Raw genomic sequence first — 11,776 nt, forward strand, 5'->3', positions numbered from 1 at the left:
TATTCATTTGACAGACAAATCACAAGTAGGCAGAGAGGCAGGCAGAGAAAGAAAGGGAAGCAGGCTCCCTGCGGAGCACAGAGCTCCACGCAGGGCTCAATCCCAGGACTCTGGGATCATGACCTGAGCCGAAGGCAGAGGCTTTAACCCACTGAAGTCACCCAGTTGCCCCCGCCCTCTCGTTTTATAGTCCCCTGTCCTTGTCACTTCCTCCACAACACTCTCCCTGAGGTGAGAGGGCTCTGGCGTCAGACAGGCTTGGGTTTCAGGGGCTCTGCATCTCTAGGCCCATTTGCTCATCATTGAAAGGGCTGCCAGCCAGGGAGGGGCAAAGTAGCCGGGCTCAGGATGGATGCCTTGCACCAGGGAATTATTCTGGGAAACTCACAGCCCTCTCCTCACACCTCCTGCTTCTCACAGGCTAATAATGGCAGTGCCTGAGGGAGCCTGAGCGCGGGTGACAGGGAGAGGGAGCCAGCTGACCCGCACAAGCCCAGGCTGGGCTGGGTGGGGGCTGAGAACAGCTGAGAGGGCCCCGGGGCCCTCCTGGCTCGTGGGTGGGTTGAGTGCCCACCATCCCCCTCCACCCGACTCCTCAGCCCAAGCCCATGGTTGCAGCAGAGTGAGCCACTTTGGGCAGTGAAACCCTCTGCTTTATTCTCACTTCGCACAGGGACTTAGGCAGTATACTTACTGAGCACTTGTTCTAGCACTAGTCTGGGTCAGGCTCAAACCCGTAACAGGACTTTTTTTTTTTTTTTTTTCTTTTTAAGATTTTATTTGAAAGACAGAGTGCGTTCACACGAGAGCGGGGTGAGGGGCGAGGGAGAAGCCAATTCTCCAATGAGCAGGGAGTCCCAAGAGGGCTCCATCCTGGAACTCTGGGATCATGACCTGAGCAGAGGGCAGGTGGTTAACCCACTGAGTGATGCAGGGGCCCCCAGGCCCTGTCTTCATGTTGCTCAAGCTTCTCCATATGTCTGGACCTACTTTTGTCAGAACCCCCAGAGCACAAAGAAATGCAGACTCCACGGCTCTGACTCAGATTTACTGAAGCAACCCAGGCCCCGGTGGGGCCCAGGAACCTGCATTTCTACAGCTGATCTTGGTGCGGCAAGAAATCAGAGAACCACTGCTTATTGGGAGACTGACAAGGAACCAGTAATGGTCCAGGGTGGTCAGCGCTGAGGTAGAAGAGGAGACACAACCGGGAACCCAGCAGAGGCCTCTCACCTGCCCGTGGAAACCTCTGAGAAGAGACACCTGAGCCAGACTTGGGGCAGACACCTGAGCCAGGCGAAGTGGGGCAGGAGGGGAGATGCTTTCCAGGCAGCAGAACAGCCTGTGCCAAGTCTGGGAGACAAGAGGGGCCGGGCATCCTGGCTGGGCGGAGTAATTCAATCCAGCCGGAGAGACGGGGGCGGGGGGTGCGGGCAGGAGACTGGGAGGTGCGTGGAAAGGTGTGGCCCTGTGGCCACCGAGAGGAATGTTTCGGGGAAACCGAGGCGTAGGTGAGACACCGGCTTCTTGTTTAAAATGCTCCCCAAACGTGGCTGAATCAAAACATCTTTGTTAATTCAATGAAAGAAGGAAGGAGTCTTTCTCAACTTGAGTTAAGCCTCCATTCTGTAAAGCATTTAGGGCACCGACTGCGCGCCCCGCTCGGGCAGCTCCGTCCGCCGCCCCACATCCTTCTACCACGGGGCTGTCGGCTTGGTGAGACCTGGCCTGTCGCCGGTCAGTACACGGGTCTTCGGCCTCAGTTTACTCGTAACTAAAAGTGGGTCGGCTCAGATCCCAACGAGCTGAGGCTGCCTCCCCGCTTCGAGCGTGCGTTCTGACCGCAGCCCAGCTCCCGCCAGCTCTGGCCGGGCTTGGAGTACGGAGGAAGCCTCCACTCCGCGTGTGTCCCAGCCAAACCAAAGCTCCCACCACACTTCAACACGCCCCCCACGCTAGCGCCTGATTGGCCCGCCCTGCTCACACTGTGAGCCCGCTTCACCTTGTGATTGGCTGTTCTGCTCTCAGTTGTGTGCTGGGACCCTCCTCTTTTCTGATTGGCCAGGCTCCTACCTGTGCTCGCCATGGATTGGACGCCGGCTCGGTCGGCTCGCATGCTCCGGGGCCCCGCTCTCTGATTCGCCGCTCGGGTCAGCCTCAGGGCCGGCACGCTAAATGGCTGCGCCGCTACCTGTATCGGCCTCCGATTGGGCACGCGGCGCCTCCCCGGCGTGATAGGTCAGGACCACCGCCCCCCTGGCTCCCCATTGGCTGCTCGGCGAAGCCCGGTCTCCGGGTAAGATGGCAGCGGACGGACAGTGCTCGCTCCCCGCTTCATGGCGGCCGGTGACCCTCACCCACGTCGAATATCCCACAGGTAAAAGGCGGCCCCGCCTCGGAGGACGCCTTCCTGGGGTCGGCCCGTCAGCCCCAGGCGCTCCGGCCCGCGCGAGCTCGCGGAGGGGGCGCCGGGGGACCCGGGTGGGAACTGTCAAATAGTGAGCCTTGGAGGGGCTCGGCCGGCGCGCGCGCCGCGCAGGCGCAGTGGTGCGGCGATGAGCTGGGCGAAATTGTGAGCGGCTCGTTCGCGCACTCTGCGGCTGCGCGGCCGGGCCGCTCCCCCGGGTCCGGGGACGCGGGTGGGCTGTAATGGGGCTGGGGTCTGCGTGAGGCGGGAATGGATGACCGGCCTGGACCTGGGGCCCTCTTCCCTGCCTTCCCTGGAGGCCGAGAGGCCAGACTCCCTCTTCGGCGTGCAGGGAGTGCCGCTTTCCTTCAGACAGCGCTTTGGGGCTGCAGAGAGCTCCCCACTGCTGGGAGTGTGCAAACCGAGGCCGGGAAGCTATTCGTTGTTTGAGTGCTTGGGCCACGCCATGAGTAGGGCACTGCCCCACAACAGAGGGGGCCGGGTTAGGGGACTGGAAACCCCTGGGATCTGACTTCTGGAGTTTCCCAATCAGATACGTCTCTAGAAGTGCAGGTTTTTCCAGCCGAGAGGTCCTGTAGCGACAGGCTAGTAGAGTGGTGCAGATCTTGGGCCTTCGGGTCAGAAGTATCTGGGTTCCAGGTCAGGCTGAGGCCTGGAGCTAATGACTTCACCTCTCTGTGCCTCGGTTAGTTCGTCTCTAAAGTGGGACTGATCACAGTGCCTTCCTTCCAGTGGTGATGTGAGAAATGCTGAGTGCGTTGCCTGGCACACAGTAAACTTTCAGTATATAACTGCCGTAAATATCATCTCACCTTTCCACGACCGTCTCAAGCCCATCCCACCCTCCCTGAGTAGGACGACTGGGTGTTGGGTGAGGCTGGGGGCCTCTCATTGAGCCCTGGTGGCCCCAAGAAAGGCCTGTGCATGCTGCTCTCGAGCGCAGAGATAGGAGTACCTGGCGCTGCTGAGGGTTTCAGGGCTGGATGCCCGGAACTTTGACCCTAGGTGTTCTTGGTTATATCCGGGGTGGGGTGGCCCTGCCAGGCCTGTGCCCTGCCTGCCTGCCTACCCACCATTTATCCCTCATTCATTCAGCCAGTATTCACCGAGCACCTCCCGAGTGCTAGGCCCTGGGCTAGGTCTGGTTTAGAATGGTGAACAGGCCCATACCTTCTCTGCCCTATGGACTGTGAAAAAAAAAAAACAAAAAACAAAATCCACCGCTTTACAGGAGGCTCGCTCCCGACAGGAGGGAAACCAAGGCCTGGAGAGGGGAAGGGGCTTGAAGGCCTCAGTGCTTTCATATTTCCTCTCCGTGGCCTCAGAGTAGCTTCTCTGAGTGCTCACAAACCAGAAGAAGGAGCCTGGCGTTCGGGAGCAGCACGACACAGGCTGTGACAAGGGACCTTTTGCAAGGACTGTGAGTGCCTGGAGGAGGGAGCTGGGTGAACCTGGGGGCCTCGTTTGAGGTCTAGTCCGTTGCTCACTCTTCTGTAGCCCCTTTTGTGCCCTCACCACACTGATCCTTGCTTCCTTCGTCCCTTCTCTACTCACGTAGCATTGTTTTTGAGCCTGGGTAAGTGCCAGGGGCTGTGCTGGGCTTGGGAGATGGGGCAGGGTGTAGAGACCCCGTCCCAGCTCTCCTGGAGCCTAACGTGTAGAGAGAGGGACTGATACTGGCCCCATAGCTACACTAGCGAGTGTATCATGAGCAGTGCCCTGGTTACAGATTCCCCCACAGACCGAGAGCTCTGCGATGGCAGGAACGTGTCTTCCCCCCTGCCCCCCCACTGTGGTGGCTACTTCATTTATTAATGTTGCATTAACACAGACAGCATTTCAAGTTGGGGGAGCCTGGGTGTGCCAAGGTCCAGAAGTGGGACAGGGCAGGGGGCATTCAGGGAATGCTCTGAGTTATGTTCCTGGGGACTGGAACAGAGGTGGGAGGGAAGCGGGGCAGGTCTGGGCAGGGCCTGATGAGCTGGGCTGAAGTGGGATTCATCCCAGGGGCAGAGGGAACCACACAGGGGCCAAGATCAGGGAGTGATGAGGCCAGAGTGTCTGCAGCATCTGCAGGAAGACCCAAGGGTAGCGTTGGCTGTGGGACAGGCTGTGGAGATGGTCAAAGGTTTTGGGGCACCAACTACTTCCTGTCCTTACAAACTGGTGCTTGGGGCATCATTTGGGCAGCCGAGAAACCCAGAGTCTCAGAGCTGGAAGGGACCGGGCCCTCACGTGGATGAGATGGAGGGCCTCACCCAGTGTCACCCAGTGGGCCCAGGGCAGCAGTGGCCCTCGCGCCTAGGTTGCTGGGCCCTTCCCTCATGCCAGTTCTGCCAGCCAGTCCTACTGTGGGTAGATGTGAGTGAGGCCAGGTGTGTGACCGTCTCTTCAGCCTGGAATCTGGGCTCAACCCTGTGTGGGTACTTTCCTGCTGCCTGTATGAGGCCAGGCTGGTGGTGTGGGACGTTTCCCATGCTGAGCTCTCCCAACATGGAAGCGTCCTGAGTGCTAGGGGCTGAGCTGGTCTCATGGGCCTTGCTGCATCAAAGCTCCCACCGCTGTAGGACGTGGCTGCCCTTCTCACTGGCTCAGGAACTGAACCATGAGGCATGCATGCCCTCTGACCTGAGAGTGGCCCCTCAGCCACCCTGTCTCTAATGGTGAGGGCAGTCTTTGGACTCTGTCAGCCCTGCCCTTGACCGAGAGGGAACGTGGCTCTTATCTCTTGGCTTCCATGTCCTCAGCTCTCAAAGGGGCTTCTGATTCCCTTACAGCCTCCTTTCTGGGCCTGTAAAGAGGTAAAAACAGGTCGTAGGTAGCCAATGTCTTGCCAATGGAGAGGCTACCGTATTGGCGAGAGCAGCCTCTCCCCTCCCCTCGCTTGGTCCCTGACAGACTCTTTCTGCAAGGTCCAGAGATTTCCAGGTTCCTTTGGCGGCCCAGGGCTTGGTGGGGGGAGCCTCAGCACAGCGCTGTGTTCCAGAGGCGCCCGTGTGCCTGCTGGCTGCCTCCTCTGGGACCTGGCCTTGAAGATCAGGCCAGGCCAGGTTCAAATTCCTGCTTTGGCAGGGTGATGGGCTTACTACCTGATCCAGGCTAGAGAGTTGGATTTTAGGTCAGACCCCACCTCCTTCTGGCTGTGTGTCCTTGGGCACGTCACACAACCCCTGTGGGACTGAGTTTCTTCCTTTACAGAATGGGGCCAGTGAAGGCACCAGCTTTAAACTTACGATCTATGCACATGAAGGCTCAGTGATTGGACACTGGTCTGTCGTGCCCGTGGCTGAGTTGGTGTGGTCACCTGGTAGACTGAGGCAGTTACAGCTGCCTGGTCCTGCTCTTTGCGCCCTTCTGGGGCCTTCTTTCTGGCTCAGGTCCCACTTGACTTGCCCCTCTTGTGATTGTGGTGCTCTGGCCTCATCCTGTTCTCCCTGTGCCCACCCCTCCCCCTGCCCCTCCCCAGGTGATCTCTCTGGCCACCTCCTTGCCTACCTGAGCCTCAGCCCTGTCTTCGTCATTGTTGGTTTCGTGACCCTCATCATATTCAAGCGGGAGCTGCACACGGTGAGTAAGTCTATCCCTGCCCATCCCTGCCCATCCCTGCACGGCTCCTCTGGTGCCCCCATGCTGGGGAAGGGTGCGGGGGTTGGGGGGGCTGCGGGCACACCTCTTCATCCCAGGCGCTTCGCTCTCCTTTCCCTGCCTCCACCTTTCTTGGGCGGAGCTTCCCAGCCGGTTCGGGCTGTTCGCTCGTTGGGCGTGGAGGGTCAGGCAGGGCCACAGTCTTTGGGCCTGGGTGGCGGCCAGCAGGCACACTGAGGCCCAGCTGACTGCACATCTTCCCGGCAGATTTCGTTCCTTGGGGGCCTGGCACTGAACGAGGGGGTCAACTGGCTGATCAAACACGTCATCCAGGAGCCACGGCCCTGTGGAGGTGGGATCTGGGTCGTGGGGTCCGGGGGGGGTTCGGGATGTGACCGGGAGGCCTGTATCCCCCCATCCTGCTGTGTTCTCGCTCTCCTAGGCCCCCACATGGCAGTGGGCACCAAGTACGGGATGCCCTCCAGCCATTCTCAGTTTATGTGGTTCTTCTCCGTCTACTCTTTCCTCTTCCTGTATTTAAGGTGAGATTCTGTCCTGGCCGGGGTGGGGGGGGGGGCTGAACCAGCCCAGGCTGGCCTCTGCCAGGGACTCGCTCTTAGCTCTTTGGACATCCTTGGGGCTTGGCCTCTGTTGGGGGTGGGAGGAGCTGCAGCCACGGAGAAGGTGCCCTGGTGGCATTTGGATGGGACCGGGGCTGTCAGGGAGGCCTGAGGTCCAGGCTGTGGGCCGAGGCCATCTGACGGGCCTGTTTTCCCAGAATGCACCAAACAAACAACGCCAGGTTCCTGGACTTGCTTTGGAGGCATGTGCTTTCCCTGGGTCTCCTCGCTGCAGCCTTTCTAGTCTCCTATAGCAGGTATGGAGGGGCAGAGAGCCCCACCCCCACCCTGCCCCCTGGGGTCTTGCTGCATTTGTGGTCCCTGTTGGACCTCCCCATGGAGCCAAGTCCCAGAGCCTGTAGAGCAGGTCTGGGAAAGGGGTTCCAGGCCTCTCATTTTTAAGGGCTAGGGCTCCACTACCCCTTCCAGCCTGGTCCTTTTCTCTCCTCCTGGCCGAGCCCACGGTTTTGGGGACACCTGCACACATCAGCCACCTGTTCCCAGTGTCCTGGAGGAGCTTCGTGCAGACAGACTCAGAGCTGAAGGCTGAACAGAAGGGAGGCGCACATCCCAACAGAACCATCCCTTCCCTTCTGTGGTTGGGGGAGCCACTGCTGGAAGGAGCAGCTCCTTCTGGAAGTAGATTGGAGGCTGTGTGTTCACAGAAGTCTGTCCTATCTGTGTGTGTCTCCCTGCGTGCACACGCAAGTTCCGGGGAAGCCAGTGCTTGGGCACGGGGAATCGTGCAGGCCTGTTCCCATCTGGGTCTCATGAACTTCCCTCTGTCCTTGGCCCAGGGTCTACCTGCTGTACCACACCTGGAGCCAGGTGCTCTATGGGGGCATTGCTGGGAGCCTCATGGCCGTCGCCTGGTTTGCCTTCACCCAGGAGGTCCTCACCCCACTGTTCCCTAGGATAGCAGCCTGGTAACTGCCTCCTGCCCCGTGACTGCCCCACCTGCCTCTGCCCCTGGGAGGGCCCTCGTGTCCCCCTTTTCGGAGGGCATGGGCTGCAGGCCCTACTTTCCTGGCATCCTCCTCCCTCTGGTATTTTTTCAGGCCCAGAAGCCAAGGGGCCATCCTCTGCATCTTAGCTCTCAGGGGCTTGGGAAGCAGCCCGAGTCCTGCTGGGCTGTGTGTACCATGGGGCAGCACCCCTGCCTGAGTGTCACACAGGTGACACGTCTGGGTCTCTCAGTGGCTCCTGGGTCACAGGCCAGGCAGAGACTCTGAACAGTGGGGGAGGGTGCATTGCCAGCCCTGGGCACTGAGGGGGTGGGTTGTTTGACTTGGTGGCAGGCTTGTGCCCTGATGTGGTCCTGGCTTTCTGGATGTCTGTTTCTCCAGGCCTATCTCTGAGTTCTTCCTAATCCGAGACACGAGCCTCATCCCCAACGTACTCTGGTTTGAGTACACGGTAACCCGGGCAGAAGCCAGGTGAGTTAGGTGCCAACAGTCACGGGGTCCTGGCTCAGTGGGGCAGAGCCCCATAGCGGCTACCGTCCTTGCTTTTTGGAGGGCTCCCCTGCACCTTTCCCTAAGCCCCATTTTACAGCTGAGAAACTGAGGCTCAGAGAAGAGAAGAGGAGTGACTTAGCTGGGGACTTGCAGTTGGTGGGTGTGGGAGCTGGGCAGGGAGCCCGGCTGTCTGGCCCAGAGCTGTGCTTTTAGCCTCTGTAGCCCAGAGCCAGACAACTGGGCGGCTGTGATTCTTGGGCTGGCTGTATGTGGCTATCCCTTGGAGTTGTGTGGTCCAGATACTCTCCTACGGATGGGTAAACTGAGGCACGGGGAGTTGGGGCTGCCTGTGGTTGCATAGCAGGTTGGGGCAAAGCTGGGCTTGGGAGCCTCCTGACTCCACTGTCCCTCTCCACTCACCCCGGATCCTGGGTTGGGCGCCAGCTGGGATGGGGAAGGCTGGGTTTCTCCTCAGGTGCAGAGGGGGAGCTGAGGTGAGGTGAGACTCCAGAGTCAGCCTGGGAGGTTTCCTGACATGCTGGTGAGAAGAACCCTGGGGCAGGTCCCGGCAGAGTCTTCCAGCATCCGGGAAATGTGTCTGGTGCCTCATGCTCCAAATTATCCTAACGAGCTTAAGGGTAAAGCCCTGGATGCATGAGGAAAGGAGATTTGAGGGGGTTAGGGCAGGCGATCCCATTATTGATGGAAGCGCCCCAGCTGGCCGCATGTGGCTGGCCCCCACCTGCTCTCATCAACCAGAATTTCCCCGTGCATCTGCTCTGGGCCAGCCCGTGTGCTGGGGGGTAGCACCGAGGGAGGGGCTCATGGCAGGCAGGGGAGACGTGAGGAGTGAAGCGCCTGCCTGTGTGGTCTGTGTCCTGGGCCTGAGAGCTCATGGCAGGATCCTGAGTGGGGAGGGAGGGGGCAGGGTAGTTGTGCGGGCTGCCCTGGGGAGGCGGGCCTGAGTGTGGAGAGAGTGGGCCTGATGAAGTGGAGGTGGCAGGGAGCGTACCCTTTGCAGAGGGAACCGCACCCGCGGAGTTTCTAAGGCAGGGCAAAGCGGGGGGAGTGCACTGAACAGACAGAGGCAGGTGTGGCTGGAGCCCAGGAACGAGGGGACAGAGCAGGGGATGAGGCCGGGGCGACATCATGCAGGACGTGTGGGCGCAGTGAGTTTTCTGTATTTTATTTTTAATATTTTTTAAAGATTTTACTTACTAATTTGATGGAGAGAGAGCACAGGAGGCAGAGCAGCAGACAGAGGGAGAGGGAGAAGCAGACTCCCCGCTGAGCAGGGAGCCTGATATGGGACTTGATCCCAGCACCCTGGGATCATGACCTGAGCCGAAGGCAGACATGCTTAACCGACCGAGCCACCCAGGCACCCCAGTTTTCTGAGATTTAAATTCTCCTTTCTGAGCCGCAGTCAGCCTCTCTGGAAAATGGGGGAGATTGTCCCTGCTTGCCTCAGGTTGCAGGGCTCATCGTGGATATAGCCATTCCCCAACCAGACACTCAAATCCTCTGTAGAACGTCCGTCAGTAGTTCTACCTTTGCCTACATAGCTCCAGGTGCAGAGCTGTCTTTCATCCGCTTGGGTCAGTGATAATAGAACCCTGCTTTTGCTGGCTTATCTCTAATCCCCAGCATTTGTTGGATTCTAGCCAGGTCCCTCTAGCCTCAGGCCTCATCCCTGGCCCACCTCTGACCCAGTGTCGTGGCTGGGTTCCTGAGCTCCAGAGCTGAGACATCTGGAGAAGGCCCAGCCTGAGACACCGATCCTCTCTGGGATTCCAAATCCCAGGTCCCAGGGCAGGGAGCTCCGACTGGCTGCTACATGGGTAGTCACTACCGGAGTGGGCAGTCACCCATTTTGATGGGACTGTGGATAGGGAGGGGACAGCTGAGGGCGTGGGTCACGAATGCCAGGGGTCCCCTCATTTGACCCCCAAACATCCTGACCTGTGACCTCCACCCCCACTTTGTAGGAACAGACAGCGTAAGCTGGGAACGAAACTGCAGTGACCGGTGAGTGTGGCTGGGTCCAGCCTCCAGATCTGGCCTGCTTGATGCCTTGCAGGATGGACAGAACGACAGACAGAGGGATGAAGCAGAGACCTCTACAGACCCAAGTCACCAAGTGGAGCCTTTTTTTTCTTATTTTAATTTTAATGAACAAGGTGGACCAAAGGGCCGAGGCAGCCCCTCAACCCAGGACCCTGGGGGGCCTGCTGCCAGGGGGCCACACGGCCAGAGACCCTCGCTGTGCTGCCGCCAGCCCCTGGTCGGGCAGAGAGTGCCCTCGGCATGGGCACCGGGGGGTGGTGTAGAGGAGGAGGGCTTGCACCTCTGGTCGCGGGGCCAGGAGATCCGGGTGGCGTGAACAATACACACTATTTATTTTTGGGTTTTGTCAAAGGCAGACGGGCTTTTGGAGATGGGGCCCGAAGGAGCCTGCCTGCCTGCTGCGGTTGCCCTGCATACAGGGAGGGGCCGAGGTCAGCCGCCCGGGGGCCCTTTGCCTGGGGCCCAGGGGACACACCGCCTCTCCCTGGGCCAGAGAGGTGGCGTGGGGGCCCCGGAGGAGGGGAGCACCTCCATGCCCTCCCTGCCACCAATGCCATTCCAGAACCTTGTTCAGTGTTTCCTTGTCTGGGGGCCAGGGCCCCATGAAAGCGCGCTTTTGGCCGCGGCTGTCATTGTGCTCTACCCATTATGGACCCTGCACCACAAGGGCTTTTTCTGGTCCCCTGTCCCCAAGACGATGGTCCCCTTCTGACAAAAGAGCCTGCACATGTGGGTGAGCGAACCCAGGCTGTTTACAGCTCTTTTCCTGTCCTGCCTTCCCGTAGCCATTAGTTGTCAACTCCTCCCAAACACAGTGCAGAGGAAGCAGGAGCCGGGTGAGGGAGCGGAGCTGAGGGTGCCTGGCGTCACTGTCCTCCCCTCCCTTCTCCCTTCCCCTTCCCTCCGTGTGCTCTGAGCCCTCCCTTGTCCTTCTCGACACCCTCCCGAGAGCCTGGGTACTTGCTCAGGCACCCTAAAGCCTGAGTCCGGGGTGTGGCTGCACAGACGCCCACTGTCCAGTGTGGAGGGCAGCTACTCCTGAGGGCACCCAACCTCTTAAGTCACTCTTGAATGGCGTTGTGGAGAAGAGATGCTTCCAGACTCTTTGGAAGTTTCTAGAACTGAACCAGGCTACTCGGGACCTGTGTTCCACACCCTCCTAACCCACCACCCTTTTTCTTTGTGGAGGTTCCTAACCTGCTGCTGAAGCACAATATTTCGGTGCTTTCTTTTCTCCTTTGTTAAAGACAGTGTCCAAAAGCCATTCCAGATGCCAGGACCAGGGGCCTATTTCTGGGGAAGGTTGGTCAGTCCCCACATTTTCCTCCCCTTCCTTTCTTATTTTTATTTTTTACTTTTTGCCTGAGACAAGCCAAGTGTGAGGTGGTTTGATTTAAGAAAAATCAATGAAATTGTTTACTATTGTTTTAAAATAAAATCTTGAACTCTGGCGGCTTGAGCCTATGTTGCCTGAGCTCATAAGAGGAGCCAGGGGCGGGGTGTGGCTGTGGGGACATGCCACTCTAAGGGGCAGGAATGTGGTTAACACCATAAAATCATGAGCATCTCCAAGACATCTAGTCCATTCCAGCCCCCAACCCTGGGGTTTGAACAGCCTC

General features: G+C 59.0%; 1 protein-coding gene across 1 annotated transcript; it reads left to right on the plus strand.

The window, feature by feature from the left end:
- Nucleotides 1-2,153: 2,153 nt before the first annotated feature.
- Nucleotides 2,154-11,607, plus strand: DOLPP1 (dolichyldiphosphatase 1). The gene is made up of 8 exons (XM_082695899.1): nucleotides 2,154-2,377; nucleotides 5,895-5,995; nucleotides 6,281-6,365; nucleotides 6,456-6,555; nucleotides 6,792-6,890; nucleotides 7,431-7,559; nucleotides 7,980-8,069; nucleotides 10,079-11,607. Exons 1-8 carry the CDS (start codon nucleotides 2,302-2,304, stop codon nucleotides 10,113-10,115), a joined length of 717 nt encoding a protein of 238 aa, XP_082552025.1. The 5' UTR covers nucleotides 2,154-2,301; the 3' UTR covers nucleotides 10,116-11,607.
- Nucleotides 11,608-11,776: the final 169 nt, after the last annotated feature.

Source organism: Mustela nivalis, assembly GCF_964662115.1.
Source record: "Mustela nivalis genome assembly, chromosome: 13".
NCBI classification, from domain to species: domain Eukaryota; kingdom Metazoa; phylum Chordata; class Mammalia; order Carnivora; family Mustelidae; genus Mustela; species Mustela nivalis.